General features: G+C 38.5%; 1 protein-coding gene across 1 annotated transcript in view; it reads left to right on the top strand.

The window, feature by feature from the left end:
* Positions 1-21,926, top strand: part of LOC108714139 (sodium/hydrogen exchanger 5) — a 70,289-nt gene that overhangs the window by 16,450 nt on the left and 31,913 nt on the right. Inside the window, exons 3-6 of the mRNA XM_018258061.2 lie at positions 2,864-3,027; positions 14,845-14,923; positions 15,660-15,837; positions 18,627-18,847. Coding sequence (XP_018113550.1) covers positions 2,864-3,027; positions 14,845-14,923; positions 15,660-15,837; positions 18,627-18,847 — 642 coding nt within the window. The remainder of the gene's footprint in view (positions 1-2,863; positions 3,028-14,844; positions 14,924-15,659; positions 15,838-18,626; positions 18,848-21,926) is intronic.

Here is a 21,926-nt window from a genome sequence, read left to right as displayed (position 1 = left end):
TTTCCAATACAATATTGTTTTGTTTGTTATCTGCTATGTATCCTGTATTTTCTCCTTTTCTCCAGCGGCTTCAATGGCTTCACCCATAGCAGCTTGTTTATATAAACTGAAGCAAACACAGTTTTTACCAGTGCAGAGCAACAGTACATGATATTTTAATTACTTTGATACACTTTCGGTTTTTGGTGTTACTATTCCGGAGTCTGAGTTGGAGTCAGAGTCAGAGGTACCATAAATGAAGGAGTCAAAGGATTATGTACTGACTCCACACCCCTGCAATTGTCAGAAGCTAAGTCAAATGCTGGGACTCATAGCAATCAATTCATTCAATTTCAGTCACCTGCACAAGAAAAAATATTCACACTGTCTGTAATTTACAGCTACGAATGGTCAGGACACCCAGGCAGAACTGCCTTCCTGCCGGCTAAAATGAAAATTGCTGGCGGGATGGCACTAGGAGCAATTTGTTTTCCAAGGTTGCCTCGCAAAGAAACTTTGGGTGACTTCAGAAAATGAATCGCTCCGAGTGCCGACGGGAAGGCAGGGGATGCTGTTCGGGGATATTAGTTCGCCCCGAAGAAGAGGAGATTAGTTTCCAAGTCTGCCTGTGTGCCCTGGCCCTTAATAAGTTTAAGTTTATGGTCCTTTACTGAAAGCTGTAAAAAAAATGTGGACAGTGAAGAACTGGAGTATCACTCGAGGCTACTCAGACCCAAGGGATGCACAAGGACCCCATGTTTGTGTTGTCTTCTGCCAATTACCGCTTGATTTGACCTTGTGCCTGACCCTTGCTTAAAGTCATACTGCTCAAGTTTCTCAAGGAAGGCATCGATGCTAAACATATAGAGGTCAAACAGTAACTGGAGGCAACAACAAAACCACTTCCCAGTTAGATAGTGGCAGGTATCAGCTGATCAAACTCAGTAGCAGAGCAAACACATTAGAGACAAATTTGTAACATGTATTGTGGTGCAAATACCAAGGCAAATTCCTCAGTAGCATTTATAATAACATCAGAACGATAATTCCCTTTGTGCATTCATGGTGGTTGGCACATTGTGTGCACCTACTGCATCCCTTTTTGTAATATTCTCTTTAAAAGTAACTGTCCAAAATGTGAAATAAATCAAAAATTAAAAAGACTTAAAAGACTAATAGCATATTAACTTAGAATATCACTGTTTTGATCCTACTAAAATCTAGTTCTTGTGTCAGCAACCAATTTAAGTTTTTTTTTTCGACTTTTAATCACATAATGGAAGTGATCAGGATGGGCGAGCCATAAAAAGAAGAATAGCACAGGGGTACAAAACTGAATTGTAGTCCCCTTCAATGAGGGTATGTTCTCTATCCCTGTTGTGAAGGATATGAATGTAAGAAGATACATATGTGAGACATGCCAAAACAGTGTCCATATTTAATTGCTTATTTCACAGAGAAGGGTTTTGGGAGATCTATCAAGTCTCAGGTTTTTTCAATTTCTATGCCACATTTGTTGTCCAATATTTGTATAGGTCCTTGTTCTGCAAAAAAATTTGATCTATTAAAACACATTAAAAGAGAAAACGGCAGGCGCTCAGAACTTTATTTAGGCCACAAAGTAGATCAACACATAGCCTTACGCATTTCATGCTAACAGGCACTTAATCATAGGCTATTAAAAAACATTGCTCAGTAAATGTTTATTTTTATGTATGTATTCCGCTGAAAAATAATTTTGAAATATTTAAAGTAATTGTGTCTTAGTGGCTGGGACTGCTGCCTTGCAATACTAGGCTAGCAAGTTCAGTGCCAACTGGGCACACTCTCTATGAGGTTTATAGGTTTATATGGTAATGGGAAAGTAAGCACCACTGGGGCAGGGACCAGTATGATTGATAATCTCTGTAAAGAACTGTACAACCTGTCAATACTATATGGATGTAAAGCATAAAAATGTACAACTGTATGGCAAAACATGACCATAGGTAATGTTAAATGAAAAAGCGTTATTAAAATCCTTTTTTTGCATTTATAATTCTACATGTAAAGGATCTGTTATCCGGAAAGCCGTTATTCAGTTCTGAATTACGTAAAGGTCATCTCCCATAAACTCCATTTGTTCAAATAATTCTTTTTTTTTAATAAATACCTTTTTCTCTGTAATAATAAAGCAGTCCCTTGAACTTGATTCATGCTAAGATATAATTATTCCTTATTGCTGGCAAAACAATCCTATTGGGATTAATCAATGTTTAAAGGACTTTTTAGTACACTTAGGGGCCCATTCACTAAGTTCGAGTGAAGGAATAGAAGAAAAAATACTTTGAATTTCGAAGTGTTTTTTTGGCTACTTCGACCTTCGACTACGACTTCGAATCGAACGATTCGAACTAAAAATCATTCGACTATTCGACCATTCGATAGTCGAAGTACTGTCGCTTTAAGAAAAAACTTCGACCCCCTAGTTCGCCACCTAAGCTACCGAAGTCAATGTTAGCCTATGGGGAAGGTCCCCATAGGCTTGGCTATCTTTTTTCGATCGATGGATTAAAATCCTTCGAATCGTTCGATTCGAAGGATTTAATCGTTCGATCGAACGATTATTCCTTCGATCATTCGATCAAACGAATTGCGCAAAATCCTTCGACTTCATTAATTAACCCTCGATATTCGACCGTTAATACATCTGCCCCTTAAAGTATGGTGATCCAAATTACGGAAGGACTCATTATCCGGAAAACACCAGGTCCCACAGATTCTGGATAACAGGTCCCATACTTGTACATAGATTGGAATTCCAAATTATTTGGAAAAATGGAATACAGATATGGTTTTAGTAAACATTTGAATAGTCTCTTATAACAAATATTATTTCATTAAGATTCACAGGTGAATGCTGGTCTAATGGATTTCCTGCTCTTTGGAAGCCTGATTTCAGCTGTAGATCCTGTTGCTGTATTGGCTGTGTTTGAGGAAGTCCATGTCAATGAAACTTTATTCATTATAGTCTTTGGAGAATCTCTGCTGAATGATGCTGTGACTGTGGTAGGTAAATGCATTACAATACAAATAATTTTAAAATGCAATTCTGGCTCCTCTATTTGATAGCTTATAGCTAAACAGAGCCAAATGTGAAATACAGTTGTAGTGACATGATTGCAAATAAACATAAATTGAAATTTAGAATTTACTGTTTGTCTTTGGTCCTTGACCAGTTTTGCAATGTAATGTTTTGTGCCATGGAAAATGCTACTCGTTTTATATTTATTTATACATTGGAACAGCTTTGTTCTTTACAGATCATGATTTCTTCCATATTTCATCGATTGCAAATTCTAAAGGTCTGTGATGATTAATCTCTGACATCTTAAAAGGGTTGTGAAGGGGTGGGTGGTGAGGTTTCTTACATTAAAAAGTTATTCTCAGAGGAAATTAAAATAGTTGCATGATCCTAGTTATTTCCTGAATATTCTCTAGTGACTGTTTGTCTGTAAATACAAATTTCATTAAGTATTTATAGCATGAAGCCTTCATGAATGGTGTCCAGGGATTAGTTAAAAGACCAAGAGAAGTCTTTAGAATGCATTGGAGGACTCTTTTGGTCCACAGGGAATAAGTTATCTAGGCTCATTCTAGTGCTGAGATTGACTTAATAGCAGTACCATAAAAGTCTGTAGATTGTGGTAGAGTGGTGAGAAATTACAAGGCATACTTTATCAGCCTGTTGCAGTTCCCAGCTGATCATATCTCACTGAATAATTTGTAAGTAGTTTATGTCCTCATTTTGTTTAATTTGTGTTATTACTTCTTCAATTGCACCTATCATAATAAAAGACATCAAGCTTATATTTTGCTTAGCTTTGCACGGTGCAAAAATCAAGACAATTAAAAGCCCCTTTATATATTAGTGCTAAATAGTTCCACACTGAAGTATTTCTGAATAAGTCTTAGTCTAAAATAATTGATCCTTGATAAATTAATTAAAACACCCAAATCAAAATCAACATTGACTGGAGAAATGTACTAATATCCTCCAAAACTGAATTACTGTACAGCGCTATAGTGCAAAATTTATATAGCTATTAAAAATTAAGAGTAATTCTGCTCATAATTAATCCAGCTTTACAAATAAATGATAAAAACAGTAGACAATCCAGCTCATTTGCCATTCAGCACATGCCCTTACACTTCATTTCCCTGTACTGGCTATATGTGTAGATTCTGGGTTTTTCAATGCTCCAGAAATCTACTATGTGCAATGTGTAATTAGGGTGAAACTTAAACGTTCAAATTGCAGTGGTAGGCTGGCACAAAAACTGGACTTCACTCCAAAAATAGATGCAAATAAAAAAAGGTTTCATCATCAAGAAAAGAATCATCTCAGAGGATGGCCTTACACGTTTCGTGCCTTCTGGGCACTTAGTCATAGCTCTTAGCCTATGACTAAGTGCCCAGAAGGCACGAAACGTGTAAGGCCACCCTCTGAGATGATTCTTTTTGTACAATAAAACCTTTTTTTATTTGCATCTATTTTTGGAGTAAAGTCCAGTTTTTGTGCCAGCCTACCACTGCAATTCGAATGTCTTACGTTGCCTCCCCGAGCTGAAGGTCTGGGGCTTGAGCACCTGGACCCCCTGTTGATATTGGTAAGTGTACCTTACCACTAACAAGTCTTTATAACTACTGGATATTTTTCCCCTTTTTTCCGTATCCCATGTGTTCCCTGTAAAATCTTGAGACTTAAACGGGTTGTTGACCTTTCAAAACTTTTTTCATTTCGGTTGGTTTCAGACAGTTCACCAGAAATAAAGACTTTTTCCAACTATTTCTATGTGTGACCGTTCTTCTAATATTAAAGTGTAAATTACATTTTTCACCTTTCTAAAGCAGCTCTGGGAGAGGGGATCACCGACCCTGTAAATTGTTCTAAATGGATACATTTAGTTGATACATTTCTTATCTCTGTACCTGCTGAGCAGAATCTCTGAGTTTCATTACAGGCAGCTGTTAGAATTGATACAATAGTTGCTAATACTCCAGAGATGCTGCTGAGAAATGGATCAACTAAATGTTGCAAATTTGTAAGTGTTTATTTCTGGAGAACAAGCTGAAAACAACTTAACTGAAAAAAAGTGTTTGAAAGGTGATCAACCCCTTTAAAGTGATAGTGACACCTCTAGTTTTGTGCTTGGATCTCTACTTTGATGGCAATAATAACTATGAATCACAAAATTACTGATGTAAACCCAAAAATTTGTATAATATATTGTTTCTAAAAAATACTCAAATTCCTCATATGGAGAAGGATACTACTTCCTGTACGGCAGGGATCCCCAACCTTTTGAACCTGTGAGCAACACTGAGAAGTAAAAGGATTTGGGGAGCAACACAAGCATGAAAAAAAGGGCTATGATTGGGTAATTGGTAGCCCCTATGTGGATTGTCAACCTACATTGAGGCTCTGTTTGGCAGTGCACCTGGTTTTTCTACAACCAAAACTTGCCTCCAAGCCTGGAATTCAAAAATAAGCTCCTGCTTTGAGGCCACTGTGAGCAACATCCAAGGGGTTGGAGAGCAACATGTTGCTCACGAGCTACTGGTTGGGGATCACTGCTGTAGGGGGTGAGTACTACTGCTTTCAGCCTCTTATCTCACACCCACTCCTGCAAAAAATAAAAGCCTCCTCTTTCTGAAAATCTCCTCTCCCTCACTGCTCAGGTTTGTTTGTTTTTTTTTAGATGGTTCTAAAGTCATTCACTCTTACTAGGTTATAGATGTGTGTCCCTTTCCTGCCTGCTTGACTTTTCCTCCAGTAATGATCTACTTCCAGCAGGGAAGGTTGTCAGACAAGAGCCACACATAATCAAGTAAGGCAGGATAAGTTAAAAGCACCATTAAAAAAAATGGGCTTTAAACATGTGTGGCTACGTAGTTTAAGGGCTATTCCACACGGGGAGATAGCGACGCGTTTGCGGTCGCGGCGACAAAGCGCCGCGACAGTCGCCGCGACCGGCGCAGGCGACAGTTTTGTATGGGCGCCTATGTAAAAACGCCTGTGCTAACCACACGAGGCGATGCGCTTTTCAACAGTCGCCTGAAAATGCCTCGCCAGGCTTTTTCAGGCGACTGTTGAAAAGCGCATCGCCTCGTGTGGTTAGCACAGGCGTTTTTACATAGGCGCCCATACAAAACTGTCGCCTGCGCCGGTCGCGGCGACTGTCGCGGCGCTTTGTCGCGGCGCTTTGTCGCCGCGACCGCAAACGCGTCGCTATCTCCCCGTGTGGACTAGCCCTAAGCGAACACAATTTAACTGTGCCAGATTCTTCCTGTCAGTCAAGCATTTAACTTCCGGCCTTGCAGCTCTGATTGACAAGCCCCACTGGACCATAAGAACATGTCAGAGTCCTACACCCTCTTGAAAGAGAAGTGTCTCTTTTAGATGTCCAATTTGCATAGAAAGAGGTCACATTGAGGAAAATGGTCTAAAGGACATATAGGCATATTTTGATAATATTTTTAGAAGTGTCACTATGCCTTTAGGGTGAACTTAATATTTTAACCTATAGCTGGTTGTATGTTTAAGACAGTAAAACAAATGCCATCTATTACTAAACTTGGAGGGGTGAGGTATAGCATTTTAAACTATATGGTAGCGATGAGCAAATTTGCGGCACTTTGGTTTACGTAAAAGTTCACAAAACTGTGCATTTTGCCAAATTGCATTGGAGTCAGTGGGAATGCAAATTAATTTTAATTGCGATTAAGGCATTTTTAGCTCTGCAATTGCATATATTTTGTCCTGTCCTTTTTGAGAAGATGCTAGAACTGTTCTTCATAGAAAAAAAAGTAGGGGTGCACCGAATCACTTCCTTTGCAAAAGATTTGGCCGAATACCGAACCGAATCCGAACCCTAATTTGCATATGCAAATTAGGGGTGGGAAGGGGAAAACATTTTTTACTTCCTTGTTTTGTGACAAAAAGTCACGTGATTTCCCTCCCCACCCTTAATTTACATAGGCAAATAAGGATTTGGATTCGGTTCGGCCAGTCAGAAGGATTCGGCCGAATCCGAATCCTGCTTAAAAAGGCTTAATGCTGGCCCAATCCCGAACCGAATCCTGGATTCGGTGCATCCCTAAAAAAAAGTCCTCCATTTTGATAGTTTCTAATAAACAAGGTGCCTGAACAGCTCCTTAGATGGACAGGTGGAGGGCTGGAGAGGGATCTGATTCCATATGTTGATGTGAAAGGCAAGGGCTGGATTCACAAAAATGATGCTACTATCAAAACAGCAGATTTCACTGCAACACTGTACTGATTGAAAAAGTTGTATCATCCCTACTGTATCAGAGTTCCTCGAAGATTCCTTTGTGAGAGATTCGGCCGAGTACAGAACCGAGTCCTAATTTGCATATGTAAATTACGGAAACAAGAGGGAAAGAAAATCACATACATAAAAAAAATTCAGATTCAGTTCGGCCAGGCACTTGGAAAATTGGCCAAACCTGAATCCTGCTGAAAAAGGCTGAATCTTGGGCGAATCCTGGATTCAGTGCATCCCTAATATATAATGAATAATATTGTAAAATCTAAGGATATTAAAAGTCTACTCAGAATGCCATGACCTGTACAACAGCACTGTACACAGCCTATAAAAGGAACTTGTGCCTTTATATGGTCATGGAGCTCCTCTGTGACTTATACGGAGGTATTTATCAAAGGTTCAGTTGATTTTTACCTGACAATTTAGTTTTTTCCGTTCCAGTTTTTTTTAAAATCATAAAACATTCGAGTTTAAAATCTCTAAAATGCGACCTTTGATAAATAATCCCCATAATTTCCTTATATTTTACAATAGGGGGTACATTATTCACGAGTCAGTTTAGAAACTTTGTTTAGTACTGTAAGGGGATTATTTACTAAAATTCGAATGTATCTAATTTTATTTAAAAAAAAAAAACACAACCAAACGCCTGTGCCTGATTTTATCTTATTAAAAACTAGATTTAATCGGATTGTGGAAAAACTGGATAAAATCGAGTGGAAATCTCTCAATTTCCTCAAATTTGTATGGCTTTTTTCACAATTTTGCTTGAATTTTTTGAGTTTTTGACCGAAAAAGTCAGATTTTTAGAGTAAGCCCAGCGCAGAACATGAAAACTTTAAATTGAGATAGGTGCTTCTCTCATTGACTTATAGGACCTAAACAGTTCAACAGGACTTATAGGTCTCAACAGATGGGGGGTTTTTGGATTCGGGCTTATTGCAGCATTGGGGTATAATAAATCTCTAATCCTCTAAAAATTTGAGTTTTCTAGGGAAAAAAACTTAAATTTTTCAAGATTTTAACATTCTGATTTTAATAAATAACCCCCTAACTGTTTGCTGGCCAAGTGTGACTCACATCTAATTTGAACTTGATATAGATGTGCAGTTTCCAGACAGAACTTGCCTATATTGTTGATAAACCTGAAGATCTGATGGGTTTTGGGCCAAGCCAACTACTTTTTAGAGATGTTAGGGGGTAACTTAGTATGCCCAACACAGGGTACAATCATTCATGTTTTTTGCAACTTGCACCCTGTCTTGTACGTAGAAGAATTTCGGCAGACATTCACTCCATAAATACAGAGCTGCCTGTGTTCCTAAGGGGAAGGTTAGTGGTGGCACGTAGGCATTCTCCCTACCGACCCCTATCCATCCCCTAACTTGTGGGTCATTCATAAATGAAAGTTAGGGAGCCTTGGCAGGCGCAGGCTGTGACATGCTTTATATCTCCTTGGGATGAGGATGTTTTACTTGCATTAATAAGAGAACAAAAAAGAGTGAGGCACAAGTGGAAAAGTCTGGTACCTTCCAACCAAAATACTAAATTGCACAGAAAAAGGAGTATGTCAATTTGCAATCAATAAAATGCGCTGTTTATTCCATATAGTTTATAATGACAACAAATTCACACCATACACAATGGTATCACTATAAACCATAAGGAATAAACAGCGCACTGGGAATACATCTTTTTATGTCCATTACTTGTATTAACAATCTTGCTTTTAATGTTTGTTATTTTTTTCTGGTATTTCTGGTGGACTGGTGTTTTGAGGCTGCAAATAAAACGCTAGCCCTACACGCCATTGCTTGAAATGCTCAAATTGCTTGAAATTGCTTTCCTTTCAAAAGTTGGAGTATCCATCTATTTGTGTGCACCCTGCCTTTTAGTTTTTTTTTAATCCCAGTACGTATGTCTGTAACTTATTTATACTTGATTTGCCATCTTTCTGTGGAGGCATAGAAATGAGAAAATTACAAAATGTACGGCTGTCCTCATCATTTATTTAACAGAATTTGTTCTGAATGACACAGAGACCTAATTTTCTCTGATTTGTAATTATCTTGGCTGGCTTAATCTCTAACTAAGCATTAATAAGATCAGATGGCTGCAGGCATTCATCAAGAACACCAACTGCTACTAATAAAGAATATGCATAATATGTTTCATGTAGAGTTTGATCAAGCTAACATTAATGTTAGGCTTTAATGCACAGCAATTAGTTACCAACCAGTGCAACTGTTACAGCAAAATAATGTAGGGATGCAGTTAATTAAAACAAAATATAACCTTAGAATTGGTTGTAATATCTTTTGGAGTTAAGCTTTACAGTATGTCAAATTGCATTTGGTCTTCAATTTTTATTCTTTTGTGGCTATGAAGTATCATGGCATTTAAAAAGAAACAAATGGCATCCATATAACCCCAAATAATTTATACTGTTTATAATACACAAAAGCCATGAATATCTTGTAAAATATATCCTTATAAACGGTGAGTAGTGATGTCATCAGTTATAAACGGTGAGTAGTGATGTAATTTCTGTCACATGACTCACTAAAATTTGTGTATTATAATTAATAAAGTACCCCCAGTTGTAAAATATGAGGATATTATAAGTTACCTCGGAGTTCCATGACCTGTATAAAAACACTCGGCCTTCGGCCTCGTGTTTTTATATGGTCATGAAACTCCTCGGTAACTTATAATATCCTTATATTTTACAAGAGGGGGTACTTTATTCACTATATATTACAATGAATAACCTGGCCCCCCTGTGTCCATGGGCTCCCTCCCATGGACACTTTAGTGTCCATACTTTAGTTAATTTTGGATTGTATTTAACATCTATTCTACAGCTATATGCTAGGTTCCATTAATATATATGTTGTTTTAGGTTTTCCAATTGTTTTTGCTTTATCAAGTTTAACTTTGATTGGTTTAGAATTACCAAAGGAAATGGTTTATATTTTTGAGCTTTGCCAGTGATAAAATGCCTTGTATGTTTTGTACTTAACTTCTTTCAATCAACATGGAATATACATTAGTATATTAAAGGAATAGTAACACCAAAAAATTAAAGCGTTTAAAAGTAATTAACATATATTAGCATGCACCTGGAAAGCTGTGTGTTACTACTATAGATTATATAAACAAGCAGCTGTGTAGTCATGGGGCAGCCATTTAAAATGAAAAAACGCACAGGTTACATAACACATAACAGAAAAAACACTATTGCATTGGACAGGGCTTATCTGTTATGTGCTATGTAACCTGTGCCTTTTCCCAGCTTGAATGGCTGCCCCCATGGTTACACAGCAGCTTGTTTATATAAACTATAGTAGTCTTTCTGAAGCAAACATGCCAGTTTACCAGTGCAGAGCAACATTAAAAATATATTTTAATTAATTTGATAGACTTTTGGTGTTGCTGCTGCTTTAAAAACAGAGGAGTCAAAGGATTTAGAACCCACAGCCCTGCCTAAAAGTTCAGGAATCTGAATTAGGACAGTTATATTCTATATATTCAGTATATAGTGAGTTGGTCCTTAAGCTCAGATAACTGACAGCAAAGAAGAACATATGCAGTGTATTACTGTAGAATAACTGACGTGAAGCTACTGGGGCATTCACTGGCACAGATGTGGTTCCATTGGACTGATGTAGTAAAAAAAAACTTTAGACATTGGGATGTAGCCTTTTTTCTAATCTCAAAGGAGGTTCAGGGAATAAACCCTTCAGAGGTTTACAGGAGTGATTTTAGAGTTTTCTTTCTGACTCATCTGCCACTTTTCATTCTTTTAGTGATAAGACAGTTTGCTGACACTTTTGTGAATATGAAGGGGTTGTTCACCTTTGGATTAACTTTTAGTATGATGTAGTGAGTGATATTCTGAGACAATTTGCAATTGTTTTTCATTTTTTATTATTTGTGGTTTTTGAGTTATTTCGTTTTTTTATTCAGCAGCTCTCCAGTTTGCACTTTCAGCAGTCTGGTTGCTAGGGTTCAAATTATATTACTATACTATAACATACTAAAAGTTAACTTAAAGGTGAACCACCCCTTTTAAAGTAACAAAAATGAAGAGGAAAGCTTCATTTTTAGCATCATTTTCTACTGACATTTTTTTAAATGTAATGTGAGTAAAGCTCACTGTAATTCTTCCTTTTTTTCTCTTCCTAAATAAAATGTTATTGATTATACAACATAAAAACCCAAAACAAGCAATTACAATACAATATCTCGTAGTGCAACATGTAGTTGGTGTCAAGTTCAGTACTGGCTTGCATAATGAAGATAATCTTATTGCTAGATATGGCAGTTGACATTCTGTGTGTAAGTATAAATAGTTTACAGAGTAGGTCCCACCATGCTCGAGAAGGCTAATTACATTATAGCCGAGTCTTGATCACACCAGTCCCCCTCCAAATTTTTGTCAAACTTGTCATGAGCTCCCTTTGTCGTGTGCTTCCTAGGGGATTTGCACCTTGGACAGGAGTCATCTTGCCTCCTGCCATATTTTTTCAACTTGAGGGGTGTTATGTAGGTTTTAGTCAGGGATGGTGAATGAAGATAGTCACTGTGGGGGAGAAAGCTTGAGACTGGGCATGAAATGCATGCTGGAGTTGGAGGTATCTATAAAGTTGTATCTATTGATTAGGGGCTCTTTCTTGTAGTTCTTGGAGCGTGAGGAACTGATAACCGGATATGAGATTGGAGAGTTTTTAAAGCCCAGCCGTGGCCAATATACAAAGTCTTGGAGTTTGTGTAGATGTTGTAGGAGTGAATTAGCCCAGTAGATGGGGCGAGGTGAGTGGCCAAGGGTGATGCAAGATCTTTATTGCTGTGAACCATGCACTGTGTGGGGTAGGGTGGTCATGTCCGAGTGATGCCTGTAAGGGTATGCTCTCATGCCTTCTATTGAATGAAGGATAGATGCTTTAAGTGCAGAATTATAGGGGTTAGGGGAGAGACACCAATGTAGGTAATAGATTTGATAAGCCAAGTAGTGGAAATATAAGTGTAGGAGGGCCAGACCCCCACTTGTTCAATGGCTGCTGTCAGTCTTACCCAGGAGATGTGAGGGGAGCCGTTAGCCCATATAAATTGGATTATGGTACTGTTTGGTTTTTCAAAGACCATCACGGTATAGTGAACGGGGTGTTGTGGAATATATAAAGAAATTTGGGGAGGTAGATCATCTTAATGATGTTTACCCTTCACCAGAGTGTGAGTGGTAATTTCTCCCAACTCTTGAAGGTATGAGACATAGAGTCAAGTACCCAGTCTAAGTTGAGTTGCAGAAATTGTTGGGGTTCGGGTGCACCCATATCCCCAGGTACTTGAATGATTCCACCCACTTTAACTGTGTTTGTGGGGGCAGTGAGGTGGGAGGGAGTCAATATTAAACAGTTGTGATTTGTCCCAGTTGATCCGGAGTCCAGAGAAGGGTGGGTGACTCTGAAGGTGTGGGCTCTCTGCCTGCTGTTGTTCTTTATGTAGCTGCCAGGGTGTCAGTTGGTGCAGGATCTTGGGCTTTTTCCCTTTGTTATGGATGGCCCCGGGTGAGTACACCTGCCTGATTTACCTAGATCAGCTTGCTGCCTACTGTTGTGAGACCTAGGGTGCCCCCCAGGGTTTGCCTGTCACTTATCACCTTTTTTGGCTTCCCCCTAGTCTGTCCGTCGCTTGCTGTGGCCAGGTTCTTCCGGGATCGCCGTTCCAGTCGGCTGCGTCGTGGGCCAAAGTTTACACCAATTTGGGCTCAATCAAGAGCGGATGGTCCCCTGCACTCTTTGACAGGTGCTGGGGAGCTTGAAGCCTGTTGTGGAGGGAGGATGGCAGGCAATTTGGTGTAAGGCCCGGGGCGCGCCAAGGAGACATGTCTTTACCGAAGCTTTGCTGTACATGCCCCTCAAGAATTTCACTCTTAGTGGCAGCAGTACTAAACAAAAGTTTATATTGCCAAAATATTTACTATCTATGGATAACTGGAATGCGTTACAGTGTATTTTGTACTGATGCCATCAGCTCTAAAATGACTGTATTGAGTAGCTCACATAAGTAATTATCTATGCTTATGGTTGAGCCCTTTATTTTCTGAGCCTTGTAGGTATTGGTTTCATTGAGCTGTGTCACATGAAATCTTTCGCATAGGATCACAGGCGCAGACTTCAAAAGGCTTGGAGCTAACACAATTCTGCTGCATTATTTCAAGCATTTTGACAGGGAATCAGACATGGTGTTATCCTTTTACACACAATAGCCAGTCTCTAGGACAAATTATTTTTGGCCCCTGGAGTACTTTAGAGTCATCAAGTGTTTCTGGACGTGCATGGTATTGTTGCATTCCCCGTCACGCCTCCTATAATATAGCCACTCAATCACTAAACAAGAAGTCTAAGAAGCAGAGCAACTACCAGCTGATCGATACTCACAATAACCTGTTGTTACAAAACCACAAGCCCTTAAGAAATCTTTTATAATCACTGGCCTACTTACAGCCAGCTTTTTTTTTTCCTTTTAATCTTTTCAACCCGGATTTTCATTTTCACAATAAATCTTTTCATATTTTTTGGAAATGTCCAAGGTAACAAACTTACAATTGAAAGCAGACTGTATTGGCTGCAATAAACAAATCAGAAACAATTAAATATAACCTATAAAAATTGTATATTATATGCCCCTTTTTCCTATTGTATCCTGTATACTGTGTATGGAACCTCCTCTTTAAATGCGTTCTCAAATCAAAAAAGTCAATGTTACTTACAACTGGAAATGTTGCCCTCAATTATACCACATCAAATGTCTGTGACATTGTTTTATTTCTAGTTTTGTGTAAAGTTACTAAATGGAGATGAATGATAACTTAAATAATTTGCTACATCAATGGTTTCCATGCTTTTTCTTCTTTTTTTTTTAACATGTAGGGATGCACCGAATCCACTTTTTGGGATTTGGCCGATTCCTTTGTTAAAGATTCGGCCGAATACGAAACCGAATCCGATTCCTAGTTTGCATATGTAAATTAGGGGTGGGAATGGAAAAGATGGGAAAAATGTTTTTTACTTCCTTGTTTTGTGACAAAAAGTCATGTCATTTCCCTTCCTACACCTAATTAACATATGCAAATTTGGATTTGGTTCGGCCATGCACAAGGATTTGGCCAAATCTGAATCGTGCTTAAAATGCCCGAATCCCGAACCGAATCCTGGATTCTGTGCATCCCTATTCACATAAAAACTGTTTGAGAGCCACACAAGCATGAAAACATTCCCTGGGTGTTGGCAGAAACAGGAGAAACAGTTAAACAGAGGCCAACTGAATGGTGTCCTACAATTACCAATATCAATGCAATTGAATGAATGTTTCGTGTTAATGGAAAAAGGAGTGCTTTGCTTTCCTAAAGACAGCAGTGATTTATTACCTACCCAGAGAATTTGCTTTACAATGCTCAGCTGCCTGTTACCAATTTCTTTGGAAGACATTTTTAGTGAATAAGTCTGATGTCTGTCATATTTTACGGTTGCAGGTCCTATACAAAGTTTTTAACTGTTTTGTTGAAATGGGCCCAGAAAATGTCAAGCCCATGGATTACCTTAAAGGCGTTGGTAAGTAAGCACGATGTGTACCAGTTCATCTGTAGGAAGAATACTGAACCAGGTATTAATGGGAAACTATATTCATGAATGTCAAAGGTCTCTATAAAAATATATAAATAAAGCAGCCCACATGTAAATTGCTTATTAGTAAAGCCCTTTCATGTAAATGTAATATGTGCCTTTGATAATGCCATACTGAAAGGGGTAGATCAGCTTTCAACAAACTTATGGCCAGTTATATGTAGAATATAGAATATTTGGTTTGCTTTTTTACTTGTTTGCTTTCCTCTTCTGCCTCTTTCCAGTTCTCAAATTGGGGTCACTTACCCCAGCAGCCAAAAAAACTATTGCTCTTTGAGGCTACAATATCATTGTTATTTTTAAATTTTAATATTTAATTAATTAGGCCTTATCCTATTCATTTTTATGTCTCTCATTCAAGCAACTGTTTTTTTCCCTTGGTACATTGGACCCTAGAGCCATATAGCTTTTGGCCATAAACATGAGCCTCTCATGAGGTGTTTATGCAAGTGCATATATACAGCATGTAGCAACAGAGCAACTGCTCAGTGTTCTATTGCTTGACTGACTATCTCAAATTCTATGCTCTTACTGGGCACGTTTAGGATGTTCCTTTCAGTTCTCCCTTATTCCTAGAGAGCACATAATAAATAAATGCCTTTAGGTTTGCTTTGGACCATTTTCAGCACAAACACTAGCTCACTGTATGTTGTACCTTTTTCAGCCTCCTTCTTCGTGGTGAGTCTTGGTGGCACAGCCATTGGTCTAGTGTTTGCCTTTCTACTAGCCCTTATCACTAGATTCACAAAGCGTGTCCGCATCATAGAGCCTCTCTTCATCTTCCTTATTGTCTATCTGGCCCACCTTACTGCAGAGATGGTGTCACTCTCCTCCATCCTAGCGTAAGTATTTCCTTCTTGAATTATATTTCAAGTATTATTAGAGTGCTGTAGGTTTTTGGGGCAAAGGGTCTGTTTTGTTAGTGCATTGTTATGGTTTCCAGTAGTTTGCTGAGTTATCATGGGAGTTATTATATATCAATGTATAGTTGGTGAGGTTGTTTGTCTCTAAAAATCAGTAATTTGCTCTAAATATAGAATGTCGTAAATCAAAGGGATTTTGTTGATTGCAAGGGGAAATAGTATGATCTATACAAAAAATGGCAATGCCAGCTTGCAGATCAATTAGTTAATGTTATTTCACCTGTATTTTATAATTTCCCAAATGTATATTGAAACTATTGCTGTAAGTATCTGCTGGGTCTGCCAGCTTGGCTTGAAATGTTGTGATCATAGAATCTAGCTCTTACATTTGTGAGTTAATCACAGTGGTGCTACAACTTCCATCAGATACATTTTGGGATTTTTTCCATTACAGGAGAGCCAAGCAAATCAGAAACGTCTGAAATGCTCACTGCCTTTCAATATGCAGTGTTAACTGATATGGAAATAGTGAGATTACAGTTTTCTAAATCCAGATATTTGCAGCTAGGGTCACCAGTTTCCAGCCTCCTTCTGTCTTTTATCGCTTTTCACTATTAATAACATTGGCGTCACAGTTCATTTTTTACTAAAAGGTCAGTAAAATACCAACTATATGGCAACCTTTGCTGAAGTTTTAGACCAGAAAAAAAAAACTTTTTCTTTGCTTACAATTTCTAACTTGCAGTACAATTTTTTGTACAAGATGATGAAAAAAAAAACCGAGCACACTTCAAAGCACCGCAAACCCATGATATAATTCCAAAGACATGCATCCCTGTACTGTAGGGTGGAGCATATTAAGACATTTTCGAGAGGCTTCTATATGTTTAATCACTGACTGTAATGCTGACCAAATGTTGCACAGTAAAGGTAACCTTGAAAGTCTTGCAAAATCTCAGGCATAACATGACTTTGTTCAACCCTGAAGATATTGTTAAGGCTTTTGTTGGTCTAACAGAATAGAGCTTAGTCACAACTGCCACAAGGACAAGAGGAACATCTAAAACGTATGCCTATTGAATGCACTCAGACTGCAGTGAGTCATAGCACTTGCCAGTTTCAGTGTGTTGCCTACATTGTGGTTGTAGATTTAAAATTATGTTTATATGTAACACACTGATTAATTAATAGCCTATTTGTATGTAATTAAATGTCAGTAAGCCTCTTACCTTTAAGGTCTTTAATTATATTTGGACCCAAATCTTCATCTAGTTCCCCCAGCCACATCAGCCGCTGTAAACTGCAGACCTTCAGATGTAGTTGCTCTATAACCTGCAGCATCACACAAACAGAACACAAACATTTGGACACGTGAAGGTTATTTATCTCTGGACATTGCTGCAGTCCTTTGTCACAGAATGAAATGTTCCTCTCTCTTTTCTCTAAAATAAAAATACCATAGTAACAGGTTTTGAGTGTTTGCTACTTGTCTTTTACTATAATGCTGTTCACTTTACACCCCCAAAACTTAGAAAATGAATCTGCTACTAAAAAAGCTATCACTATTAAAATATGCAAAATGATAGCCATGTAAGCTAATTTTTATAGTTTTCTGTTTTAATGTTCTGCATTACATTAGACCAAATTGATATTAAAGGACAGAACCATTGTTGTATATAATGTCACTACAAAATCTCTCCATTTCAGAAAATGATTTCAAGCTCCAGTAGTACTAGTGCACAAGAAAAGAAAAATAGTGTCACCTAGTGGGCATTTTATAGAGTGGTTTATTTTTAGCAGCTTTTCAGTTCGTCTAATTTTTTTATAAGTTTTGATTTTTTTGTCTTCCTCTTTGCCTCTTTACAGTTTTTAAATGGGGGGCGGCACACTTACCCTGGCAGACAAAAAAAAGCAAATGCTATGTGACACCAAAATATTATTGTTATTGCTTGTTTTTCTACTGAAGCCCATCTTTGGTTATATTGCAGTCTCTTATCCCAACCACTGGGTAATACGGAAACTAGCAACTAGGTAGCTGCAGAAATTCCAAACTACAGAACTAAAAAAAAAGCAAAATAAAAAAAAGCAAAATAATTCAAAAACTTCAAATATCATTGTCTACCCCAAACTAAAAGTTAATGCAAAGTTAATGACATTACTGACAGTGGAAATTATGAACTGGAAGCATATTGCAATTGTTCCCCTGCTTTGTAGACATCACTTATCATATATCCACACTCATTTTCTTAGAGGAACCCATGGTTGTTCAGTGACAGCCCAAAGTTTGGGGCAGCGTTGGACTGGGGAGTCCATGGCCCACTGGTCTCCTTGTGATATTAAGGGCTGACTCTCCCCTCAGGCCCATGCTGCCTCAGGGAGCAGGCCTGCATCAGTGGGGCCCGCCGGGTTTCTTCTTTGTGTCCCAATGTGATTTTGGTTTGGGGTGTCAGAGATTTTATGAAGCTCTGTGATGGCAACAGGTAAAAACTCCTCATGGCTACTAAAGCCTAATGAGGTAATTAGGGCAAGGAACCTTGCAAAAAAATGTTTATCTGCAGACAAATGGAAGGGCGTTCAAACTCTTGCACATGTAGTTACATAGTTACTTAAAATCTATTCTTTAATAACATACCTTACTTGAACAGATTAAGTAGCTCTCAAAGGACCTCAACTTCACTAAAAAAGAAGGCCCACTGCCATGTTAGATATATGGAAAAAGCACCGCCACCCAAACTGAGTAATCTAATGGTGCCTTTCTTTCTTGGTAGAGTAACATTCTGTGGCTTGTGCTGTAAGAAGTATGTGGAAGCGAACATCTCAAATAAGTCCAGGACCACTGTAAAATACACAATGAAAACATTAGCAAGCAGCTCAGAGACCATTATCTTTATCTTCCTTGGTATATCTGCAGTGGATACTTCCAAATGGATGTGGGACACTGCTCTTGTCCTGTCTACACTTATCTTCATCTTAACTTTCAGAGCAATTGGTGAGTAAATTCTCTTTTAAAATAATTTCAGTGTCAGCTTGTCATAATTATCAACCGAGGAGTCTTAGCAGTGGTGCATCTAGTCCTTAAAGCCCGTCACCACTAGTTTCTTACTCATAGTTTATCTATACATTGATTGAGCTTTTTACTGTAATACTGTATTTTTGATCTTTCACGCGGCATTGTTTCTGTCTGTAGTGAAAAGGCTATAGTGCCTTGTTTTTTAGCCCTGGGTCCCCAAATGTTGTTAGACAACAACTCAGATTTTTTTTAATTATACAGGTACATTCAAGGGTGCTGGGACTTGCCATCCAGCAACATTTAAGGGCCCATGTTTGCTCCTGGTCTAACAACCATAGCAATAAATGTGACGTTTGCTTTGTAACAATCTAGCAAAAAATGCTTCTTTATGATTGGTTGCTGTTGGTTACTAGGACTGGAGCCAACGTTGCAACTATTATTACATTTCCTCTTTAACGTCTTTCTTAGACATTTGTAAGTGATTTTTTAAATATTGCTTCCTGTTTTCCTTTTATTTGCATACTTCATATAGTTGTGCTTAATTTTTAACTGCATGCATTTTTTTAAAATTTATACCAAGTTACCCAAAGCTGAATGCAGAATAAATCACAAAGGATTAACTATTTTAGTTTTATTTGTATGTTAATGTTTCTTTTTACTAGTAAGGGTTACTTTTATTTATATCTTTAAATTTAACTCATAATTGTTTAAATATTCTTTCCAAAATGTTTTTTATTCAGTGATACAATGCTTGGAAACTGGCATTTTTGTAGGCATCAGAAACCATTGAAACCTGGCTTCTCAGCCATCATGTCTTTCCTATAAATAAAATTCAACACCTTGGAGCAGATCACTTCTATAAACTTCCTTGATCAGACAAGATGTAGTCAATGGCAGGTGTATGCAGAAAAGTGAGAAGTTGCAGCTCAATCTCAAAATCTGCAGTTGTCTAATGGACACGCATATATAAAACAAATATGCACTTATACAAAAGTAACTTGAGATCACTGTAACCTTGAATATTATGTTTGGCCAATAAGTCATCCAAGTCACTTAAGGGCATTCCACATCCTCACTGCCCTCACCATGAAGAACCATATATGCTTCTCCAGATAAAAGTTCTGTTCCTCTAGTCCAGGGGTCCCTAATATTTTGTAACTATGAGCCACATTCAGATGTAAAAAGAGTTGGGGAACAACGCAAGCATTAATAATGTTCCTGGGTGGCGCACAATCACAGGTGCTGCGATTGGCTATTTGGTAGCATCTTTTTGGACTGGCAGCTACAAGAGGCTCTGTTTAGCAGTATACCTGGTTTTTATGTAACCAAAACTTGCCTTCCAACCAGAAATTCAAAAAATAAGCACCTGCTTTGAGGCCACTGTGAGCAACATCAAGGTGTTGGCGAGCAACATGTTGCTCACGAGCCAATGGTTGGGGATCACTGCCACTAGGTGTAGAGTCCTGCGCGGAACCAATTTCTAAGACCCAAACCCGCACCACAACCTGCATATTTACCCAACTTGATCCGCTACCCGGATCCGCAACTGCCTTATCCGCAACTCGACCACCATCAACGGGAAGTGATGTTGTTGCAAACTGGAAGTGACGTCATCAAAAGTGAGCAGGACAGAAGCATGTTTTGTAAAACTTTAAAAGGAGTAAAATATAGACAAAATAACACAAGATTAGAAGTTTAGATGAGACCCGCAACCCGACCTGCATCTCTACCCCCACCTGAAAATCCTTCCCTCATTCTGCAGGGTGCCCGCTTTATTTGCGGGTAACCCGTGGGTACCCACGAGTACTCAACCCGGAGCAGGACTCTTAACATAGTAACATAGTAACATAGTAAGTAAGGTTGAAAAAAGACACATGTCCATCGAGTTCAACCTTTTTTTTTTTTTTATTAACTACCTATCTGCCAGTTGATCCAGAGGAAGGCAAAAAACCCATCTGAAGCCTCTCCAATTTGCCTCAGAGGGGGAAAAATTCCTTCCTGACTCCAAAATGGCAATTGGACTAGTCCCTGGATCAACTTGGACTATGAGCTATTTCCCATAACCCTGTATTCCCTTACTTGCTAAAAAGCCATCCAACCCCTTCTTAAAGCTATCTAATTTATCAGCCTGTACCACTGATTCAGGGAGAGAATTCCACATCTTCACAGCTCTCACTGTAAAAAACCCCTTCCGAATATTTAGGCGGAACCTCTTTTCTTCTAATCGGAATGGGTGACCTCGTGTCAGCTGGAAAGACCTACTGGTAAATAAAGCATTAGAGAGATTATTATATGATCCCCTTATATATTTATACATAGTCATCATATCACCCCTTAAGCGCCTCTTCTCCAGCGTGAACATCTCCAATTTGGCCAGTCTTTCCTCATAGCTAAGATTTTCAATACCTTTTACCAGCTTAGTTGCCCTTCTCTGTACCCTCTCTAATACAATAATGTCCTGTTTGAGTGATAGAGACCAAAACTGTACGGCATATTCTAGATGGGGCCTTACAAGTGCTCTATACAGTGGAAGAATGACCCCCCTCCTCCCTTGACTCTATGCCCCTTTTAATACAGCTCAAGACCTTATTTGCCCTTGATGCTGCTGACTGGCATTGCTTGCTACAGCCAAGTTTATCATCTACAAGGACTCCAAGGTCCTTTTCCATAATGGATTTGCCTAGTGCAGTCCCATTAAGGGTATAAGTGGCTTGGATATTTTTACATCCCAGGTGCATGACTTTACATTTATCAACATTGAATCTCATTTGCCACTTAGCTGCCCAGATTGCCAGTTTGTCAAGATCATGTTGCAAGGATGCCACATCCTGGATGGAATTAATTGGGCTGGATAATTTTGTGTCATCTGCAAACACTGATACATTACTTACAACACCCTCCCCTAAGTCATTAATGAACAAGTTAAATAAAAGTGGACCCAATACTGAGCCCTGGGGGACCCCACTAAGAACCTTACTCCAAGTAGAGAATGTCCCATTAACAACCACCCTCTGTACCCGATCCTGTAGCCAGTTTCCTATCCACGTGCAAACGACTT

The sequence above is a fragment of the Xenopus laevis genome, chromosome 4L (assembly GCF_017654675.1).
Source record: "Xenopus laevis strain J_2021 chromosome 4L, Xenopus_laevis_v10.1, whole genome shotgun sequence".
NCBI lineage: Eukaryota > Metazoa > Chordata > Amphibia > Anura > Pipidae > Xenopus > Xenopus laevis.
Note: the sequence above shows the minus strand (reverse complement) of the source record. Positions and strands in the feature narration are given on the sequence as shown.